The sequence below is a fragment of the Gobio gobio genome (assembly GCF_949357685.1).
Source record: "Gobio gobio genome assembly, chromosome: 16".
Classification (NCBI taxonomy): Eukaryota; Metazoa; Chordata; class Actinopteri; order Cypriniformes; family Gobionidae; genus Gobio; species Gobio gobio.
This window is the reverse complement of record NC_137109.1, coordinates 33,105,157-33,126,772: the sequence shown is the minus strand read 5'-3', so window position 1 is coordinate 33,126,772 and position 21,616 is coordinate 33,105,157. Positions and strand designations below refer to the sequence as shown.

The window sequence follows — 21,616 nt, the reverse complement described above, 5'->3', positions numbered from 1 at the left end:
CATCACTGTGAGTGATTAGCCCTTTCAAACTCTGCTTTATTATGTGCAAATGAGGCAATGACCCATATTTCATGTTAAGATGAATATTTATGACAATGAGTCCAGGTAGAGGCACTGACCCCTGAGTTGGTGAGGGGACATTTCCCATGAGGTGGTTCCGATGGGGCTTAATAAGCGATTCCTACCGTTTGGCATATCCAAGATGTGATGCTTATCCAGGGTCCAACCACCCATGTTGGAGGCCTCCAGCTCATATCCCTGTAGTGTGGCTGTCCGTTTTTCCCACAGGATCACATTCAGGCATGATTCATACTCAAAGCCCACAGATACTATAGTATGGGGGGAACAGGGCAAAAGGCATTTATTATCTTGAAATGTTTTTCTCCACCTATTTTAAAGTGGGTTTTATGTTTAAATTAATCAATTAAAAATCATATATTAAGCATACATTTACAGCCAAATATTTTAGGCATATTTATATCTTAAGCATTCAAACAGAAGTTATATCATTGTTAGGGAAGAAATATTTCAGCAAATGGCATAATTACAATGAGTCCAGTCATAGCAACATTTTCCAAATGGACTGTGACCTTCTGAAAGCTGGTGTTTCTCAGTGTGCTTCCTTTGCAGACTAGTTATACATGCAAAGAGCAGTCAGCAAAATATAGATGGACTAGAAAAATGCAGCTGCTTGTAGATTTTATTTATTGTTAGAACACAACCCAGTTTAGCAAAAGATGGTTCGGATAACGATTAAGCATACGCTACAAATTTAACAAAATGAGATTGGCTTTTGAACTATGCATATTTTCAACAAGGTTTAAATCATACATTTTGTGCCGGTAATAAAATCAAAACCATATTATTGTCCTGAATTATTTGTTCTACATCCCTTTAGTTTAGGTTCAGAGAATATTAAGTTCAACCTTTAGTCTGTATCATAATAAGTCACATTCACCTAATCAGTTTGGCTTGTACTATCAGTTTATAGGGAGATTCATCTCGCCTTTATCTGGGTGAAAAAAGATTAATTGTGTCCTGGTTAAATCAGTCCAAGTTAATAATATATTCATACACAGAGAGCTTTATATAGATCCCTTTCCTCCCATTGTTCTGCTACTTACCTACAGCCTCTGCAAGTCCGTAGACTCTCTGGCTGTACGCATCCGTCTTGTCCCAGATAAAGCTGTAAGAGAGCCGGGGTGAAGCTGGGAACTGCTTCTGAAACATTCTGCCCTCCACAGCCACCATGAGGTGGACCCGAGCCAAGCCGAAGGGCACGCTGGACTGGGTCAAGATGACCTTCAGAACAGGTTTGTAGGCTGAAGCACGTGAACTCAAGTAAATCAGGTCTAAATCACTACCAGGAATGGCCGTCTGCTCATGAAGAACCTGTGATTAAAAACGTGCATGAGGGAGGAAGTTAATTGCTTGTACTGCAAATTTAATTGGGGATTATTATCATTTTTATTCAAATTATTTGTAACAAACTGCACTGTTTTGCAAATTCATTAAACACTGTAAATTCATTATCCTCTTACTCGGGAATGGATATACACTATCATTCAAGTTGATTAAGTGTGATACATTTTTTTCAGTTTAAATATTTTCAGCTAAAAATATTTAACGCAGCATACATTTTTTTCTGTCATCTTTTGGCTAGCGTTACATTATATGATCACACTTTTATTCATTAAATGCTTTTAAACCATTATTGCGCGACAAGATAAAAGCAAACGCGCTGTCTGGGAATGTCCTGTATATGTTACACACACACACAACGCACAGAAAGACAAGCGTGCAGACAGAGCGCTAGAATCGAGTTCTCTTTCAATTTCTGTATATTTCCTACCTTGGCCAAAAGTAAATCCCATTTAAGCCTATTTATGTTACAATTGATATCTTACAAGTACACTGTAATGTTGAATGGCTATAATTAATGTTATATTTATTATAATTAATGGGGGGGGGGGTCACTTTCATTGAGACATCAGTAGCAGTATAATCAGTGATACTGGCCTTCATTCATAAAAAGATGCCATTAAACAAGCATTAAATATACTGTCTTTATGATGTTGCTACATTAATTTGGAGATTAACTGTGAAATTATTACATTATAAAATATATAAAAAACTTATAAACACTTATATTAAAAACTTTCATGATTTTAATTGTGATTAAACATGATTAATCAAAAAAAAATATTTTGATTAATTAGTTATTTTTTAATTGATTGTCAGCACTTTTATTCACCAATGATTTATTAAACTGTTCAACAGTAACAGTAAAGACATTTATAATGTTAAAAAAATTTTTTTTTTATTTAAAATAAATGCTCTTTTGAACGTTCTATTCATCAAAGAATCCTATATATTTTCAACAAAAATATTACAACAATCCTTTTAAAAATGTTTCTTGAGCAACAAATTAATCATATATAACAATGATTTATGAAAGATCATGTTATACTAAAGACTTAAGCAATGGCTGCTGACAATTTAGCTTTGCAATCACAGGAATAAATGACATTTTAAAGTTTTTCCCAAAATGTATAAGGCCGGTTTCACACTGCACGCGGTAGAAGAGCGTAAGCAGCGCATATTTTATCAGGCGCCCTTTTTAACAGATTAGAACATTCACAGAGGCTGTGCGGCAGCGCGTCGCAGGAGCAGAAGCAGCAGTGCCGCGATCGTTTCGGCGCCGAGTCTATTTTTGCCGCGCTGCTCATGCTGAATTAAAGTCACAGTGCATTGTTCTGATCAAAATTGACCTGATTAACATGAAAAATAACAAACTTCACCATGAAATCATGTAGTGAAGTGTTCCGTGTGTTTCACGATCACCATATGACATCCAGCGCTGTGAATTGTTTTTATAAAATACACAAAACCACATCACTGCCAGAAGTTTATGCCCAAACTTCAAAGGACCGTTTAAATGATCAAAACTAGAAGCATATCTTAACTTTAATATTACATTTATCATGTGAACTACTTATATACAACATGTTATATGCATGTGAGTTTGGGACAGAGGGGAACACGGTTGCATTTGCAGCAGATATATGCTGCCCATCATAAATCAAAGCACGAGACAGACAGGGGCCGGAGGAGAACACCGGAAAATGTGACAGAATGGGCGATATTCGTCTGTATTTGCAATACACGAGCCACGGTTCAGCTACGCGAGACAAACACTGCCAGTGTGAATGCACAACGGGTGCGCGCGGCTCCCACTCTCCATACGCACCGCTCCTGCCCAGCCAACGCACTGCTTGCGTGTGCGGTGTGAAGCCGGCGTAATGGTAGTGTATTGCAACCCTGCAGTCAATCGTTAAAAAAAGATTGAGGATTTATAACTGGTTAAAGAGACAACCAATGTAATTTTCAAGCAGCATAAAATGAACATAATAATTTACCATGAATTTAAAAAAAAAAGTTAATTACGTCTGATCCCTGCTGACTTCCACTTATAGCCTTAAAAGTGACTCATGTTACGATCATGAAATGTAAATTATTACTGTCACAAGAACATGATATAGTACACCACTGTCATAATTAATTCAGAAGCAATATAAAGTATGCGTGGTGGTGTAAAGAATGTCTGGTTTTCCTGACCGTATAGTATGTTCTTTACATAAAAATCGCCTAGTTCTCTCATATTTTGTAGTGTCATTAAATCATACAGCTCAGATGGGCTTAAGGCACAAAGTCAAATTTATTTAGATTTTCTGGGAAAATTAACCGAGACTCGTTTTACTCCCAGATGTGATGCGGTATGAGTCACCTGTGTCTCAGGAATGATGGGGCTAGCCTCGGGGCTGGAGCGGTAGAAGGTGGAGAGTGAAGACGTGGTGATTCGGGGTGAGGGTCTGTCAAGGCCACTAAATTCACAGGTTGGCGTGTCTCTTTCCTCTTTTCTCATCACCAGAGTGTCCATCACATGGAAAACTCTCCATGACAACCACACTGTGCGATACACAAAGGAATACGGAGCACGCACGAAACGTAACGTCAGTGCTGTCCCTCCGTTCACCAATAAATCAAACCTGCAGTTGGGTAAAAACACAATTTTCACAACAGAGCTCATGTATGATAGACGATTACATTACTCTTCCAAAACAGTACTATAGTGGTACCATAGTACAGTGATGATAAGTATTTTTTTTTAAATACTATGGTATCGCTACAGTCCAAAAAATATGGTATTCCAATGGTACATGTCATTATTATCATGGTGCCAAATCCAAATAACCATTGCAATATAATACATGGTACTTTGTTGTATATATGAGAAATGTAACAAAAGCAGCTCAAGTTATGTAATATTGCACACTACTATTCAAAAGCTTGGTGTGAGCAAAACTATTTTTAAAAGAATGTTTATTTTTATCCAGCACAAATTCTTTAAATTGTTCAAAAGTGATAGTTTATAATGTTACAAAAGCTTTTCATTTCAAATAAATGCTGTTCTTTTAGACTTTCAATTCATCAAACCCCCCCCCCCCCCCCCAAAAAAAGCAACCGTTTTCCATATTGATAATAATAAGATATGTTTCTTGAGCACCAAATCAACATATTAAAGCAATTTCTAAAGGATCATGTGACACTGAAGACTGGAATAATGGCTGCTGACGATTTAGCTTTGCTATAACAGGAATAAATTACATTTTAAAATATTTTAATATTTCACAATATTACAGTTTTACAGTATTATTACAGTATTAAATAAATGAAGCCTTGGTGAGCGTATAAGAGACTTTTTCACAACCACAACATCGGTAGTATATATTTTAATAATATTTCACCATTTATATGAGTTTGAGATACAATTCATGCCAGAAACTCACATTGTTTGTGTGGGGAGAGGGGGCATATGAAGGCTAAGTGTGATTCATAATTTCCTGTTATCACACTGACAAGCACACGTGTTCTCTCCAAATTACATGGTTTGTTAGCTTCATCACAGCGCTTAGTTAGTGATGTCTTCCACCTTCCATATCCTCTGCTAGATATGTATCCGATTCAAACGTCCAATAAAAAAAACAGATAAATGACATGCACTTCACTGTCTTTTATCAGTAGTTCACTGGAACACTTAAGATGTTCTATTAGTTGATGAGGAAAAGGGGTAGAGATGTGATGTAACGTTTTACGTTTCAGGGATTTGGATGAGAGATCTGGAGGTAGCAGTTAGTGCATGACCTATTTTAATTAGCATGGTGTAACGAGGAGGTAGGTGCAGATTTGGAAATGAAGGGGCGTCTCTTTGAAGTTGTGCTCTATATGAGCCGCTGTCTCCCCTGCCCGGAAGGGGAGAGATGAACGGTGCGGTGACTTTACGCACATACACAAAAACATACACATTCTTGAAGTGAAACTGCCTTGAAATTCTCCCTAACTGTTCCTGTCCCTTTTTTCAGTCTGGGCCACTGTTCCAGACTATTGGCCTTTAAAGCTGTTTCTTTCCCTCTGTTTCCCCTTGGACACGCTTGCTAACCAAGAGCAGACACCAGCACTGAACAAGCATGATTATCTGAAGCCCGTTCCCCTGTGTGCCGTTTTTTTAGGAGGGATCTGGATATATCGGATAATCCCCAACATCGGCCTGCCTTCTTTAGAGATGTTGATCCATCCCTTGAGTATATTTTTTTTCATTAAACTAAAATAAATAAATAACGTTTTTAACACATTATGGTCATGCCTCAGTTAAAGGCACACGGTTGCCACACATACACATGCATACTCCCACACATGTGACCCCTGAGTAAAAGACTCAGATTAACTGCTGATCTGTGTGAGTCTTGGTAATGATGGATAATGACTAAAGGGATTATTATAAAGGTACAAGAAGGTCAGATCAGCACAGAATTTAAACTCTGCTGACTGCATTAATGTTGTATAACTAGAGTTAAAATGGGACTTGAAAGTGAACATTTTCATCTTTTTAATGTATGATTTTTGTCTTATCAGTCTTATATCCTCCACTGAATTTAATTGGTCAGAACAGCTAATGAACCATCTGATTCATCTACTGTAAATCTTAATTTGTTTTTAATACTTTAATACTGTTTTTTAATACTTATGTTTCCTGATTAAAAAAGTATATATATATATATATATATATATATATATATATATATATATATATATATATATATATATATATATATATATATATATATATATATATAAAATGTATATATATATATATATATATTAGGGCTGGGCAAATTAACGCGTTAACGCGGGCGATTCATTTTTTCAGCTTAACGCATTAAAAATATTTAACGCAAATAACGCAGCGTCCGATTTTATATCCATTTTTGCCTAGCGTTACATGATCACGCTCCTATTCATGTAAGTTAAATGCTTCCAAGCGCGACAAGACACAAGAGAACGCGCTGTATGTCAATGTCCTGTCTGTGTGTGTGTGTGTGTGTGTGTCAGTGTCCTGTCTGTGTGGTTGCGTCTCATGTCAGCTAATCGAGGGACACTCTGACACACACACACACACTCGATGCACAGACATACTCGCATCAGTCTCCTGCTCACATCGAGTTCTCTTTTGCTCATGGACAAACAATAACAACAACACAGAGAATTTTGAGTATTCTCATATTAGGAGTCTTAAATTAGTTAAAATAACGTCTTAAATTAACTTAAAGAGTTGTGAGGAAATGAGACAGCGCGTCAGATCCGCGTCATGTTCGTCAGCGGCCGTTCTTAAAGTGACAGGAGCACTGATGATGCCTGCCATTAATGTTCATCAAAGAACAACGGGAACAGAGAAAATTGTAGCTTTAATGATGATTAATCTATATTTCGTTTATTATTTATGCAGTTAAGAAAGGTGTTTGATAACTATTACATGTCTGTATATGTCTAACAGGAAGGCCACAGGTAAAAATAACATTTATTATAATGGGGTTATGTAAAGATTGTTTTAAGTTCACTTAAATTAAAAGTTTTTTTTTAAAGCCTAAAAAATTTTGAAATTGGTATCTTTCATTTATACTGTAATGTAACGTCATTAATGTTTCATAGAGACATCAGTGATACTGGCCTTCATTCATAAAAACATGCCATTACAACACATATTAAAAATATACTGTCTTTAAATTGTTTCTACATTAATTTGGAGAGTAACTGAAATTATTACAATATCAAAATATTAAAAACTTGCGATTAATCGCGATTAATTACAGAAAAAATTTGATTAATTCGTTTGTTTTTTTAAATCGATTACCAGCACTAATATATATATATATATATATATATATATATATATATATATATATATGTAACATTAGTTCAAGTTGCAAAGTGTTGCCTGTAACATTGACATTGGGGTGAGAATGTGCCTGTCTGTGATGTTTGACTTAACTTGACTTGTGTGGGAAGCAGTGCGATGTAAATAGGAATTTGCATAAAACTATGCAAAATGGTTTCTCACTGACTATCTTAAGGATAGGTATTAGCATAATTATGTGTGTACACAACGTATGTGCTTGTCTGTGTCTGAGTACAACATATTTGTACGTACATGCCGTCCTGTCTGGTGATGGTATAACCCTGCTGGGGGTAATGCATAAGGGACACATTCACCCCAATCAGTGGAGTGCCGTCACTGGTCACCACCTGTCCGCGCACTACGGACACCAGGCTGTTAAATAAACACAAACACACATTCAAAAACACGTGAATGGGGTTCTGAATGAATGTGGTTCAGCAGACTGCTTAATAAAAAACAAAACAATAAATAGCATTACATTTTTTTATATTTTGTAAATTTGTAGATTTTATATATACAATGTGCAGATCAACTATAAAATGTCCCAATCCACTGCACCTTACCTTCCTCTGCCGTTCTGTTTTGATAATCTTAACAGATGTAATTACAGCACAAATAATTTTACCAAGCACCATTTAGTGTCTGACCTGCAATCTCGCATCTTTAGACTAATTGCACGATAATTTCTCAAATGTGCGAACAAAAGGAAGCTCAGGGCAGATGGGCGGGATGAGAAGTTTCCTCATCAAGACACAATCAAAAGCTTCATCAGCCAAATATTCTAAAGAGATTCTAACAAGTTTTATCTTGACTTGTCCTATTCTAAGGCAGTGAAGAAAAGCAGCAAATATTCATATGGTTAACTTTGCCTGAAAACACCAAAGGGCAGAGAACATATTCGCTCAAGAGTCCAAATTGAAGAGGTGCAAAGGTGAGGCGCTCAATTTTTTAAATGGAAAAAGTAATCATTTCTTAAAGTACATGGTACGTTAGCTTTTCGTATAAATCATACCAACGGTGGATGGCTTTTCTATCTGCAAAATAAAAGCAGCAGAAATTAGATATGACAACATGGAGTCTTCAAAAGAGGAAATTGAAGTTGTGAATTCCTATCAAAAAGGAAAACCCCATTGTTTATTCTGTATGAGTGTGAGAGGCTTGCTCTATTTTTCCATGCTGTTAGATCTACAACCCCAAAACATTACAAAAAACACTTGATTGTGGGAAATATTGTGCAACACATCAAACGGCATCACAATTAATTGCATAGCCAGAAGGACTTTCTATGCATATACATTTTAATATGTTATAGCATTGATTAATAAAACATGAAATAGCATAGGCATTAGAATAGGCATTATCAGGATAAAAAAGCCATGTGTCTCAGTGAAAACGTAGCATTATATATGTATATTAAACAATTTGATGGTCGAAATCACCATCTAAACTAGCCATTTTGTGACATCATTCACTATATTGCCAAAAGTATTGGGACACCCCTGTAAATCATAGAATTCAGGTGTTCCAATTGCTTCCACAGGACTATAAAATCAAGCACCTAGGCTTACGGATGCTTCTACAAACATTTGTGAAAGAATGGATCGCTCTCAGGAGCTCAGTGAATTCAAGCGTGGTAACGTGATTGCCACCTGTGAAATAAGTCAATTTCCTCACTACTAAATATTCCACGGTCAACTGTTAGTGGTATTATAAAAAATGTGGAAGCAATTGGGAATAACAGCAACCACAAAGTGGTAGGCAGTGATGGGAATAACGGCGTTACAGATAAACGGCGTTACTAATGGAATTATTTGTTTCAGTAACGAGTAATCAAACGAATTACTGTTTCTCCCGTTACAACGCCGTTAGCGTTACTGAGGAAAAAAAATGCGGCGTTAGTCGCGTTACTATAATTGAGCTCACTGAAGCGCTTTTCATCCGAACAGGCTCTCTGTCAGTCGGACCTGCAACTTGTGTGTGTGTGTGCGCGCACTAGCCATGCGTGTTGGGGGTGGGTGCGGTGGTACACATAACTGATGATGATTGGTGGGTGGGAGACAAGGTTGAAGTTGATAGGTTGAGTTCACACCTATTTTTTTCACGGTCTTTGGTTCACAGACACACACACACACACACACACACACACACACACACCTATGACACACACGCATGCACATTCAGCGATGGTCCAACGACTTCAAAGGTAGCGTTCGCAAATTGGAAGTATAAGCGCTACTTTTCCCTCGTTGAGGTGAAAGGTAAGAATATTTAAGTAACGTGCAACTTATGCCCAGGAAGAAAGAGTCTCTCCACGCCGGTGGCAAGTGATTCTGAAGCGCCTCACATCATCATATGCCACAAAATTAGTGGTTAAAAACCCAGGTGATAACGTGAGCTCCACTACCAAAGGAAAGTATAGTACTGATAATATTTACACAATATTTACACTATAGTAGGCCCACTGATAATGTTTACAATAATGCATTGAATTTGATAGGTGTCTCTCACATTGTCCCACAGTAACATTACAATAGTGTACATTAATGTACAATGTTTTATAATAATAATTTATTCTATTTAGTGTCCAATTCATTCATTTAACATATCTAATATTGGGGGCATCCAAGTTATTTGACATATTTGAACATTTGAAAAAAGTAACGCAGTAATTACTTTCCCTGGTAATTAGTTACTTTTATAATGATGTAACTCAGTTACTAACTCAGTTACTATTTGTAAGAAGTAACTAGTAACTATAACTAATTACTTTTTTTAAGTAACGTGCCCAACACTGGTGGTAGGCCACGTAAAATCACAGAGCGGGGTCAGCGCATGCTGCGCACAGTGCGCAGAAGTCACCAACTTTCTGCAGAGGCAATAGCTACAGACCTCCAAACTTCATGTGGCCTTCAGATTAGCTCAAGAACAGTGTGTAGAGAGCTTCATGGAATGGGTTTCCATGGCCGAGCAGCTGCATCCAAGCCTTACATCACCAAGTGCAATGCAAAGCGGCGGATGACCTCACAAATGCGCTTCTAGAAGAAAATTATCATAAACACACGCTTAAACCTTGTGAAAAACCTTCCCAGAAGAGTTGAAGCTGTTATAGCTGCAAAGGGTGGGCCAACTCCATATTACACCCTACGGATTAAGAATGGGATGTCATTAGAGTTCATGTGATAACGTGTTTTAACATGATTCAAAAAGTAGCTCATACATTTAAAAAATAAAAATAAATAAAATACAGCTTTCCAGCCCAGTTTAGAAATATTAAAGACACAGACAAGCCACCAATGACAATTCTGTCTACATTAACTCCCTCATGTTGTTTCAAACCTCTTTTAGAAAAATTATTTGTACCAAAAAATAAACATTTTTGGGCGAAGAATCACTTCAAGCCACATATTTATCAGTTTAGTTCACTATAGGATAGTTCCCAATACTCTTCCTAAATCGAAACCTATTCCTAAATCGAACCCTAGTTGACCGTTCTTCACTGGTTCAAGAGCTCCTAACCTGCTGTTGAACGTGTTTTCCTCTGTTAGGGTATGGGTGCCCCCTGGAGCCACCAGAAAGCTGACGCGCTGATAGAAGCCCTGAGCGTCTGGAGTAGGTGAGCTGAGGTGTTGCATTGTGCTGGGATCTGGAGCCCCGCGGCAGTATGTCTGACCCTGACAGGTGCTGTGAATGCAACAGTCTGGGTCCATACAGTCCACCAAGCCATCTAAAATAACAGCAAAGGACTTTAGACTACATATTGAGATGCTTTTAAAGTTATTTAGACATTTCTAGTACAGATAGTGTGGAAGTGGGCGCTCCATCATATTAAAAAAATTATTTAGCTCTCAACTTCTTGACATTTTCTCACCTCCCTCGTTGTCCTTGCCATCAGAGCAAAGTGTTTCCATAGCGACATCACACCCCACCCCTCTCCATCCCGACTGGCAGAGGCAATGCCATCCGTTCTGGTCCAGAATGCACCTGCCGTTGTTGTTACACAGCCCTGGACAGCTATCTACCGGGACAAATTCATCAGTTATACATACCGACCAAACAGCAGCCTAGGATTACAAAGGGGTGAAGAACTCACCATAAAGAACTGCATAAACATACAGGGGAAAACAGTGAATGTGTCTTAGTCAGTCAAACGTTTGGCACTTGACATTTTAAAGACATTGAACAGGACTCAGGGACAGCTGTAATTTCACATGAAACAGCTGGACAAAATATGTGTCAGTATATTTTTTATTTGAGATTTGTATTTATTGCTGGAGAATAGATGACTAAATTCAGTGACGTGCCAACTAGATAAAATGGTTTTCAAGAAATAAAAAAATTATGAGGTATCTGAGCAGCTTATAAAGTTAAAAGAAAGTTCTTTTAAAAAATACTATTAAAGTATCGCATCTAGCAGTGTCCATGTGAATTAACAGCATGCTGAGCTGATCAGACAGTGTACAGAAATGCTCCATCATATCCTTTGTCACGGAATGTGTGAAGTCAAAGGAAATTACAGAGGGAAATTAACTAAAGGAGCTTAGAAGCTGCTAAATATAACATTAAGAGACAGTGAGATGCACAACAATGAGGATTTGGGTAATGTGAACGTGTATGTGTATGGACTGAGTGATGGTTGTGTCTGTGTCTCTGTATGCCTACATTTACACTGTATAAAACAGGAAACCTGAAACCGAACAGATGTGGAGACATTAATACACGGTACGTAGACATAATGAAAGTCATGCTTGAGAGACAGAGGGGTCAGAGCCACATGCTCTCTTCAGGGCAGCATGACCTTTACCTCTATATCCTATCCAGTCTGCTATCATGAAGAGACATTCAGGGAAAAAAATTAAACATGGGGTGTTATACTGCGGTATGTAGTGATTTAGTGTAATTTCTTTAGACAGCCCAGGCAGCCTCCGCTGGTTACACACACCTAATATGCTGCGGCTTACCCTCTTCTCAGTAAATATGACATTTCATGATATTTGCATTGCACTGTTGAAGAGCTCGATTAGAGAAAGGCACGGCTGCTTTAGAAATGTTCTTTTCCTTTTTTTTTTTGATGAAGCAAGGTCTACGTCTGCGAATCTGCTTTTCACTTTTATAAACGTTTCCATTCAATGAAAATATAATTTAAAAGGAATTCAAGAAAATTATGATTAAAAGAGTTTTCTAATTCTGCAGATCACATGGAAAGCAAAACAAGGCGAATGAAAAAAAGCACTGTACCTTTTATTTTGCTGTCCAGAAAGTGAGCTAGAGTGATAAAATGAATGAAAAAAGTAATTCAGACAAAGGAATTCAATGATAACTATGCAATTCATGTACATATTCAGCCAACTGGCATCCTCGTAAGTAATTCTCAAAATTTGAAAATATGCAACAGTTGATTGATGTGCTGTCAATGTGTTTGATTTAAAAATTACTCATGAGAATTACCTGAATAATTTGACATTTTTAAATATGCAGTGCTCCCACATGCCAAACAATACATTTCATTACCTTTCCAGTCTTTTTGGATTACTGGATAAGGATGTTTCAAAATCATTTTCATTCAGACTGATTCACAAATGAATTTTCAGATTTGTGAATAATTTGTTCTGGCTAAAAATAATATATATTTTTTTTTAAAACGACCATGGCTATGACTTGTAGGCTTTTACTCGACACAATCTCTAAGACCGACTTTTAGCCAATTAAATGTTTTAGTGCTAAAAATTTACACTCCCATTAAATAGTTTGAGAAGGCAAGACTTCTTAATGATTTTTAATGAAAATCTCTTATACTCATTTAACCTGCAATTATTTGATCAAAAATAGAGTAAAAATTTTAATATTGGGACATATTATTGCAATTTAAAATCACATGATTCCTTCAGAAATTATTCTAATTGATGATTTTGTGCTCAAGAATCATTTCTTAGTAATATCAATGTTGAAAATGTTTTTTTCAGTTTTCAGGATTTGATGAATAGAAAAAAGCATGGCATTTATTTGAAATAGATTTAATAAATAATTTAGTAACATTATAAATGTCTTTATTGTGTCTGAATAAAAATCTAACCTTCTGTATTTTATTAATTTCCATGATGCTTTACTGGCCTGTAAAATATTTTTAGTTTTTTGTTGATATTTCCAAAGATTAAAATGTAAGAACCTTGAATAGGATAAGATATTTTTTAAATCCAATCTAACAAAATACAAGGTTCACAACAGGGTGAACTCACCGATATTGCAGTTTTCCCCCGTCCAACCTTGGTGACACTCACACTTCCCCTTTCGACACACGCCGTGCTCACCACAATGAGCCTGACAGTCCTCCTGTTCACACCCTGGCCCCGACCAGCCGTCCGCACATCGACACACACCTCCACCACACACGCCATGAGGACTGCAATCCGTTGCACAAATTTCTGAAACAAACAACAGTGTGTTTTATATAAATACAGTTTATAAAACGACAATACAACTGAAGCATTTTTTTGTATAAAGTGCATTCACATACTTTATGCCATTAAAATATTTATTATGGATGTAGAGTCAGATACTTGTACAATAGATTTTGAGTTTCCTTTATGCATTTTAACGAGGGACTGACAATGACACTTTTAGCTGAATTGTAGCTTCCTAACTTGAGCTTATGTTAAAGTTAAATTAATACTGTATTTCTGTTAAGCACGTATTTCAATTTTGTCCACAAAATTATTTTGAGATCAAACATTAATTTGTGCATTAACTATTGCGGATCCCCTGAAGAAGACACATGATCTACATGTTGTCTCATCTGCTTTGGCAAAACAAATAAAACATTTCATCTCCTTTACTACAGCACCATGCTGAATCATAACTGCTATGACTGAATGCATCTTTGGCACTCTAATTCTCACTGCTGGATTGTATTTGAATGCTGAGGGAACAAAATTGGCGGTAATCCTTTGATAGTTTTGTGCTAAAGCCAATACACAATGGCTCTGAACTTGTCATCCTGCAAGCTGTGACTGCTAACATTTCTGGAGCTCTCCAGAGCACCCATCAACAAATACATTTACATGCACACGTTCACACAAGACTTTGTGTCTTGTGCACATTTTCAAGGACAAACGGCTCGTGTTTCTGTTATCATAACATGTAGTGCCTTTAAAAATATTTTTCTTGGATAAATGCCTTAATAGAATTTACTCTATTTTCATCTAGGAGAAAATGTAGCCAAAAAGACACTCAAAAAGTAATTTGATTAGAAGGTTTGAGGTTCAAGGCAACATGGGAGTTTTTTTTTTTTTTTTATAATTTAAATTTAAAAATATGGCTACATGCCAAAACCAGTTTTTAGAGGATATGTTTAATAGATAATTACTTCCATAAGGCATCACCATATTTTGCAAGTGTCAGCAAATATTGTGCACTGTTATTCTAGAGAGACATCTCAAATTAGGAAGACTTGGTTCCATAGATGGTGCTAGAGCAACTTCATTACTCAGTTTATATTATACATTCAATTTACCGTCACCTTAAAATTTCCCAGTGGGCTGCAAACTATTAATCTAAATGAATTAACATGCACACTGTAGAATTACATCTGCATGTTTCCAGTCCAACAACGATCTGCATGTATTAAAACAACCTACAGGTCAAGACAAGTTCGTAAGATTACATCTGTATGCGTCAGACAGGTCGGTATGTATTTTCTGCATATATTCATATAAATCAGGCATTGTCTACACTGAGCTAGATATTCAGCTATGGAAGTATAGGCTAGAGATACAGTTTTCAGACATGCTGCAACCAGAAAGCAATGTGTAGAACCATCTAAAATGCATCTGATGAGTGATAATGTGGAAAGCTTAGACCTGGATTGCCCCCATCCACCTTCATTTCAACTAATCAATATGTTATAATATCAAACCTGTAAAGTGAAGTGAGATAAAGGCAATAGCTTGAAATCTCAAGTTTTCACGTTAACATTTTCAGTATGAAATTTATAATCAAGTCACACAATTCAGTTAACATCTGTCTTGAGTTAGCGATCTAGCTATAGGTCGAGAATTAGGTTCAAGGCTGAAACCAGGCAGAACTGTGAATCTAAACACGTCTGATGCTAGATAACAAGGACAACTTCGACCTGGCTTGGCCCCATCCACTTTCATTCAAGTAATCATTATGTCCTTAGAACTATCACCTCAACGACTCCTAAAAACAGCCAAATAACACCGCCTGGGGCAATTTTGATTTTATAAGGCCATAATCGAGCCAATTTATCATTTCAGAGAAATTACACTGGTGAATTTTTTCCACTGCTGCCCAAGGCAACCTTTCAGGCAAGTTCAGAATTGGTCTTCCATTAAGCCATTTCTTTGTCAAGCAACTTTTAGAGTGGGTAGAAGGTAATCTTCACAAATAAATAAAGGCTAAAACCTAAAACTGAGTGAAATGCAAGTAAAGTCTCTCTGATGTTTATACAAGGGAGCCCTTTTGCTGTCCCCCTCAAGAGGAGTTTTTTCTTCAATTGCAAGACCTTGGAGGGTCTGATTAGGTTGTGCCGGCTCTCTGGAATATTAAATTGCTCTAAAAGGGTGAAGGGGTGGTTGATTTTTTTCAATCTTTTTTTTTTAACTGCCTTCTTTTTCCACACCAGTCGATGTAATCAATTTTTCATTAGCGGCAAGGTGTTTATCTGTTTTTAGCACTTCCAGGTTCCAGCGGGAGGTGGGTCGATCCACGCCACACACCCGTTAATTAAAGTTTATTTAATTGAGGTGGAACAGTAGAGGTAATGAAGAGACAAAACCCCAACTGTGCAAGCAAGTGGACTCCCATTGCTCCCATGGCCAGAGCTGCAGCTAAAGTGGCCCGACGCTAAGCTCAGCAAACACTCAGAAGAAAGTAATGGCTTAGTTGCTTTACTACTTTTATATTCAGTTAAACTAAAAATTTAAATAAAACATTTATTAAAGGCAGCATTGTTATATTTAATTGATAATGAAAATCCTTGATAAAATCCAATAAAAATATATGGAAGTATTAACAAATTACTACAAGTTGTACACGAATATAGAAGTTAACCAATATACACTCCCAGGGCTGGATTGATAATCTGGCATAGCAGGCATTTTCCCGGTGGGACGACACACTTTGAGGCTTATACAATGTTTTGTTTTGTTTTATTGCAAAGGACTGGCCCATCATGCAAGGACAGCAGCCCATTGGTTTGTCTTCTGTATTGACAGGCTGAAGCGAGAGTCTCCTCTCCCACACAGCAGGCGTTGTTTTTAAATTGGAGCACATGGGAAACTGCAAAAGGCAAATACTTCAAAAGTGTGACAAAATGGCGCGACCCGCAGCACGAAAGCAGATCGGGATCAGCCTCACCCGCACAGCTCTGCCGTTGATGAATGTGCACCGCGCTTCTGCCGCTCTATCAAGTAATAAACAGCGCAAGTCACTTGATCCATTAAGAATTGACTCAGAATCCGTCGTCCAAAGGTTCTGTGGTGAATCTAGCTGAAAACATCTGCGTAAATTGGAAAATGCCAATACACTTGCTCTTAAAGCTTGTCAATCCCGCACCACCCTTATAGAAATTTACCTTGCAGCTACTAACTTTGAAGAAATATGGTTTTGGCAGAAATGTATTTATTAAAAATGTTGCTATTATTACTTACTTATTATTAGTTGCTATTATTACTTACATATTATTGCAGAATATAAATCCCTTTTATAGAGGTTGTTTTCATATTTTCTATATGTTTAAAAAAACATTTTATTGTTTATTAATATTATTTGTTTTAGAAACCACATACCTATGGTAATGAGGTGCATGGTTTTACTTGTGACTACCATTATCTTACAGTTAAATAGAACTACTGGGTTCTATGCAAGAACTATGGTAAATTTCATTAGGGCAATTAAATAAATTAAGGACAAAGCTTTTTTCTTTTTAAGTATGCTTTGTGAACATTTTAATTGTTATAAAGAAATTGAATTGAAATAAAATGTTAATTAAATGAGAGCCTGATGAAAGATAGATGTCAGTGTCTTACTTAAATGTAGGTGTTTACTCTTTACATATGTTATTCTTTGATAGTCCATTCTAACATGTCATTATTTACTCACCCTAATGACATTCCGAACCTGAATGACTTTCTTTCTGTGAAACATAAAAGAAAATCATACAATAGAAGTCAATTTGTCTGGCTATCACCAGACCAAGCTCAATTAAAGATTGAAAATTGGTCTGGGGAGTCTGCTATGTATTTTCTACTGCACAAGAGGCGTGATAAACATGCATATATTAAATGACTCGCAATTAAATGTACGCAATTGGATAGTCCTTCAACCAATCAGACCACAAGAGGCGTGATCAACGGGCAACAACCCGTCGCTTCTCTATCCGTCATCGTGTTAAACCCACCAATAGCATGCCAGGTGGATACTGTGATTGGTTCCCGCAAAAGTGTAAGAGAAGCTGTAGAAATGAATGCACAGGTTTCCAGACTGAGTTGCAGGGCGAAATCAAATAGCCGACAGATCAGGCTGGGTTTACCCAGTCTAGAAGTTAATGGAATATTAGGATATTGGCTGTTTATTATTTCGTTTTGGGGGCATGGCCCCTCAAGAAAATTTAGATTTCTATGATCTACATATGTGCATTTTAAGATGTTCTGAACACCCAAAAATTTGATAACAATAGCTTGAAAACCATGTCAGTGGGCAGGTATGACTGATAAAGTTTTTCCATTTTTGTCAGTGAAGAAAGTAAACATATGTTTAACTGATATTTATATGTTTTAGTAATCATTTTTGAAGGCTAACAGGAATGCTAGGTAACTAAATTTATAAAAATGTATTCACAATATGCACACATTCCTCACTAATCTTATGCCAATACAAGCTGAAAAAAGCTGAACTTTTTTATTTACTGAGAGCTACAAATGGAATTATTAATTTACAATATGCACACATTCATTACTATTAATCTTATGCCTAATCTGAAGAAAACGGCTTTGTTAATATTTCTTGTTTGTTAATTATATTATAAATTACATTACATAGGCCTATTTTAAATCAAAATGGCGAAATTAGACAAAGGTTTATTCATTTGGCTGAATATTTTTATCATTTGTTTAACATTTCTGACTTAAAGAAAGCAGCTGTCAAATATGAAACGTTTAGTTTAGCTACATATCTCGCACTTGACGTTGAGTCCTGCTGCTAAAATCCGTGCTCAGCCTCAGCAGCTTCAGTGTGAACATAAAGCCCGCCTACTCTGATTTGATTGGTTTTCTCAAATATTTTGACATTGACGAGCGGTGACAGACCAATGAGGCTCAGATCAACGTACACCTCTGCTTCTGACGTGCGCTCTATTTGCCGCCACAGCGGATTGAAGAACACGCTGATTAACGCAGATTAAAAAACGTGACGAAGCCGGTCTCCCGCCAGTTTCATATGTTTGAAAGGTTAATCACACATTTTTTAGGGGGGCCTAAAAAGGGCCTAGTGATGCCCATGGCGCACACTGCACAAAAAATACAGAGTTTCCCGCTTTTGTTGCATACTAACCATTATCCTTTTCTTTGTTTCAAAAAGCAAACAAAATATTTTTCTATTTTAGATGACGAGCACATGAACAGTTATGCGTTATGTGCTGCTTATACTACGGGCCGTTGAATGCTTGAATCTGATTGGTTAATGAACGTTCTGAGGTGTGCAATTATTTTCTGGGAGACGCACAGCGAACGTAGTTCCAGGCAGCTCTTGACCGCATTACAGTTCCATATCACTTCGCATAGTTAACTGTATTAACGGAAATTACAGGACTAAAAAAAAAAACACCATGACAGACGATTTTCCTAAAGTTAATTTTAATATTTACGGGAACTATAAAACGTTCAACAAAGGGGCGGCAGGAGTATTAGACGGTCCAGATGAAGAACAACATAAACGGAAGCGGACATCAAAGACAGCCGGCAACAACAAAAGACATAAAATGATTAGCGAAGAACAGCTAGACATACTCGAGGGAGAAAAACACGAAGAAAACACCAAAAAAACAACAGCTTGGGCAGTTAATGTGTTTAACGACTGGCTTAAAGCCAAAAATACGTATCTGGATGAGGTAGAGAGAGAGGGGGCATCCACTTTAAATACCCTGCTGCGAGCTTTCTATGCCACTGTCCGAAACGCATCCGGCGCAGAGTATTCAGTGTCAAGTTTTATTTCCCTTAGAGCTGGACTGAACCGCTATATATCCAAATACAACATCATTGGTCAATCGGAATTTAAGTCATCCAACGACGTATTCAGGGCCGTCCTCAAAAAGTTTCGAAAGGCTGGGAAAGACGTCAGTACTCATCATCCTCCCATCTCCACTGCTGAAATACAGCGCATTCGTCACTTTCCGTATCTGTCACCAGACACAGCAGCCGGACTGGTTCGCAAGGTCTGGTTTGACATTCAGCTGAACCTGGCGAGGAGGGGGCGTGAGGGAAATCGAGAGTTAAGACAGCATTCATTCGTTATTAAAAAAGATGAAAATGGAGGTGAATTTGTTTGCTTGTCTTGTAATAAAGAAACAAAAAACCACAAAAAGCCCAACGATCCCAAAAAAGACTGTTACCGAGGATTCATGTCTGCCAACACAAGTGACCCCCTTTGAAGGTAACGGAAGCGTGCAGTTTAATTTCAATAAATAAAACATGTAGGTCTAGATAAATAAAGTTGTAGCATGAATCAAAAAGTAAATATAATACAGCTGGTAGGCCTGCTGCATGATTTTTTTCCCCGTTATTATTGCAGGTACAACAAATAATATAGATATGCCTAAGGCCTTTTGTGTTTCCTTGGATGAGACGCGGAAGAAATAGTCCTACTCACAATAGCGATTTAAGTACAAAAACCGGACGAATCCCTTTAAATATATAATCGGATCGATGTCTTGAGGTGTGGTAACCGTAGCATAAGTGGAATAATTGACTCCGGGCCGTTCAATTATTAGAATGATAATGCACACCCGAGGTGGTGATGCGGTCACGACGCGAAGCGGAGTGGCCGTTACACCTCGGGTGTGCATTATCATTCTAATAATTGAACGGCCCGTCGTCAATTATTCCTTACTTATATTTAAAAACAGTGAAAATGTCCATTTGCTTGCCCGAAACAAGGCGTCTGAGTACAAGAGTCATAAAACAAGGACTAGTGTTGTCCTGTTCCACTTCACAGACGATGAGTGGAAAGAGAATTTTAGAACGACAGGAAAATCATTTATGACACTGTATTCAACAAGAATAAATAATGCAGTACTTTCCAGTTTTGGTTTATAATCCAATCAAGTGTTTACATGCCCTCTCAATCGTTTTACAAAAGAAATAAACCACCCTTTACAATCCAAATTAAATTTGAATCAGATCTGGCCAATTCATTCTGATTGACGTATTTACATGTGACTCTTTTGTTCCGATTGTGCTACTACTCCGGTTACGATTGGATTATAAGGGTCCATGTAAATTCAGATATTGTTTCCACAACAAATATTAAGCAGCACAACTGTTTTCAACACTGATAACGATAATAAATTATTTTTAAGCAGCAAATCAGCAAATTAAACTGATTTCTGAAGGATCATGGACACAGAAAACTGGAGTAATGATGCTGAATCAGCTTTGCCATCACATTAATTAATTACATTTTAAAATATATTCAAATACAAAACATCCATATTAAAATGTATTACTATTTCACAATATTACGGTTTTCACTGCACAAATGGTGAGCATAAGAGACTCAACAGTAGTGGAAGTGTTAATCTAACTTTAGTTCACATATGAACAGAAGATTTATTTTCATACTGTAACAGTCGAGCACAATAAATTGAATCTCTGATGATTTCTGTTTTACTATAACACTTTTTGATAACTGCAGCACCACATTTATTGTTCTCTTCACATTTACATTTCACAAAATTCCCCTATTCCAAAACCACAGGCACTTGTGATGGCATAATTCCCAAAACATTCTCTGAAGAAACAGCCTGACAGGTGCATTTCGTTTTCTTTTCACAAATTACTTACATGCATCACCAAGGGACTGTAACATATGGAAGTTCTCACTGCTTCTGTAAGATTAGCGTGCAGTATATCCGTCATAGCTACAGGAAATTCTGACATGATTGAAAGGTTATTCACAACAGTCTAATCAGACTAGCAACATAAACATTAGTGTCCCTAACAGCACCCGGTGTGGGAAACATGTTAGAGCACAGACCCACAACCATTTCCTATAATAATGATTCAATTACCTACAGTGGGGTGCAAAAATCCA

General features: G+C 37.1%; 1 protein-coding gene across 1 annotated transcript in view; it reads right to left on the bottom strand.

Annotated features, from left to right (window-relative positions):
• Positions 1–21,616, bottom strand: part of LOC307140022 (teneurin-3) — a gene marked incomplete at its 5' end in the record, with an annotated part of 149,674 nt that overhangs the window by 34,788 nt on the left and 93,270 nt on the right. The window contains 7 exons of the mRNA XM_079839264.1: positions 186–329; positions 1,125–1,392; positions 3,788–4,049; positions 7,547–7,666; positions 10,772–11,018; positions 11,163–11,309; positions 11,385–11,393. Coding sequence (XP_079695390.1) covers positions 186–329; positions 1,125–1,392; positions 3,788–4,049; positions 7,547–7,666; positions 10,772–11,018; positions 11,163–11,309; positions 11,385–11,393 — 1,197 coding nt within the window. The remainder of the gene's footprint in view (positions 1–185; positions 330–1,124; positions 1,393–3,787; positions 4,050–7,546; positions 7,667–10,771; positions 11,019–11,162; positions 11,310–11,384; positions 11,394–21,616) is intronic.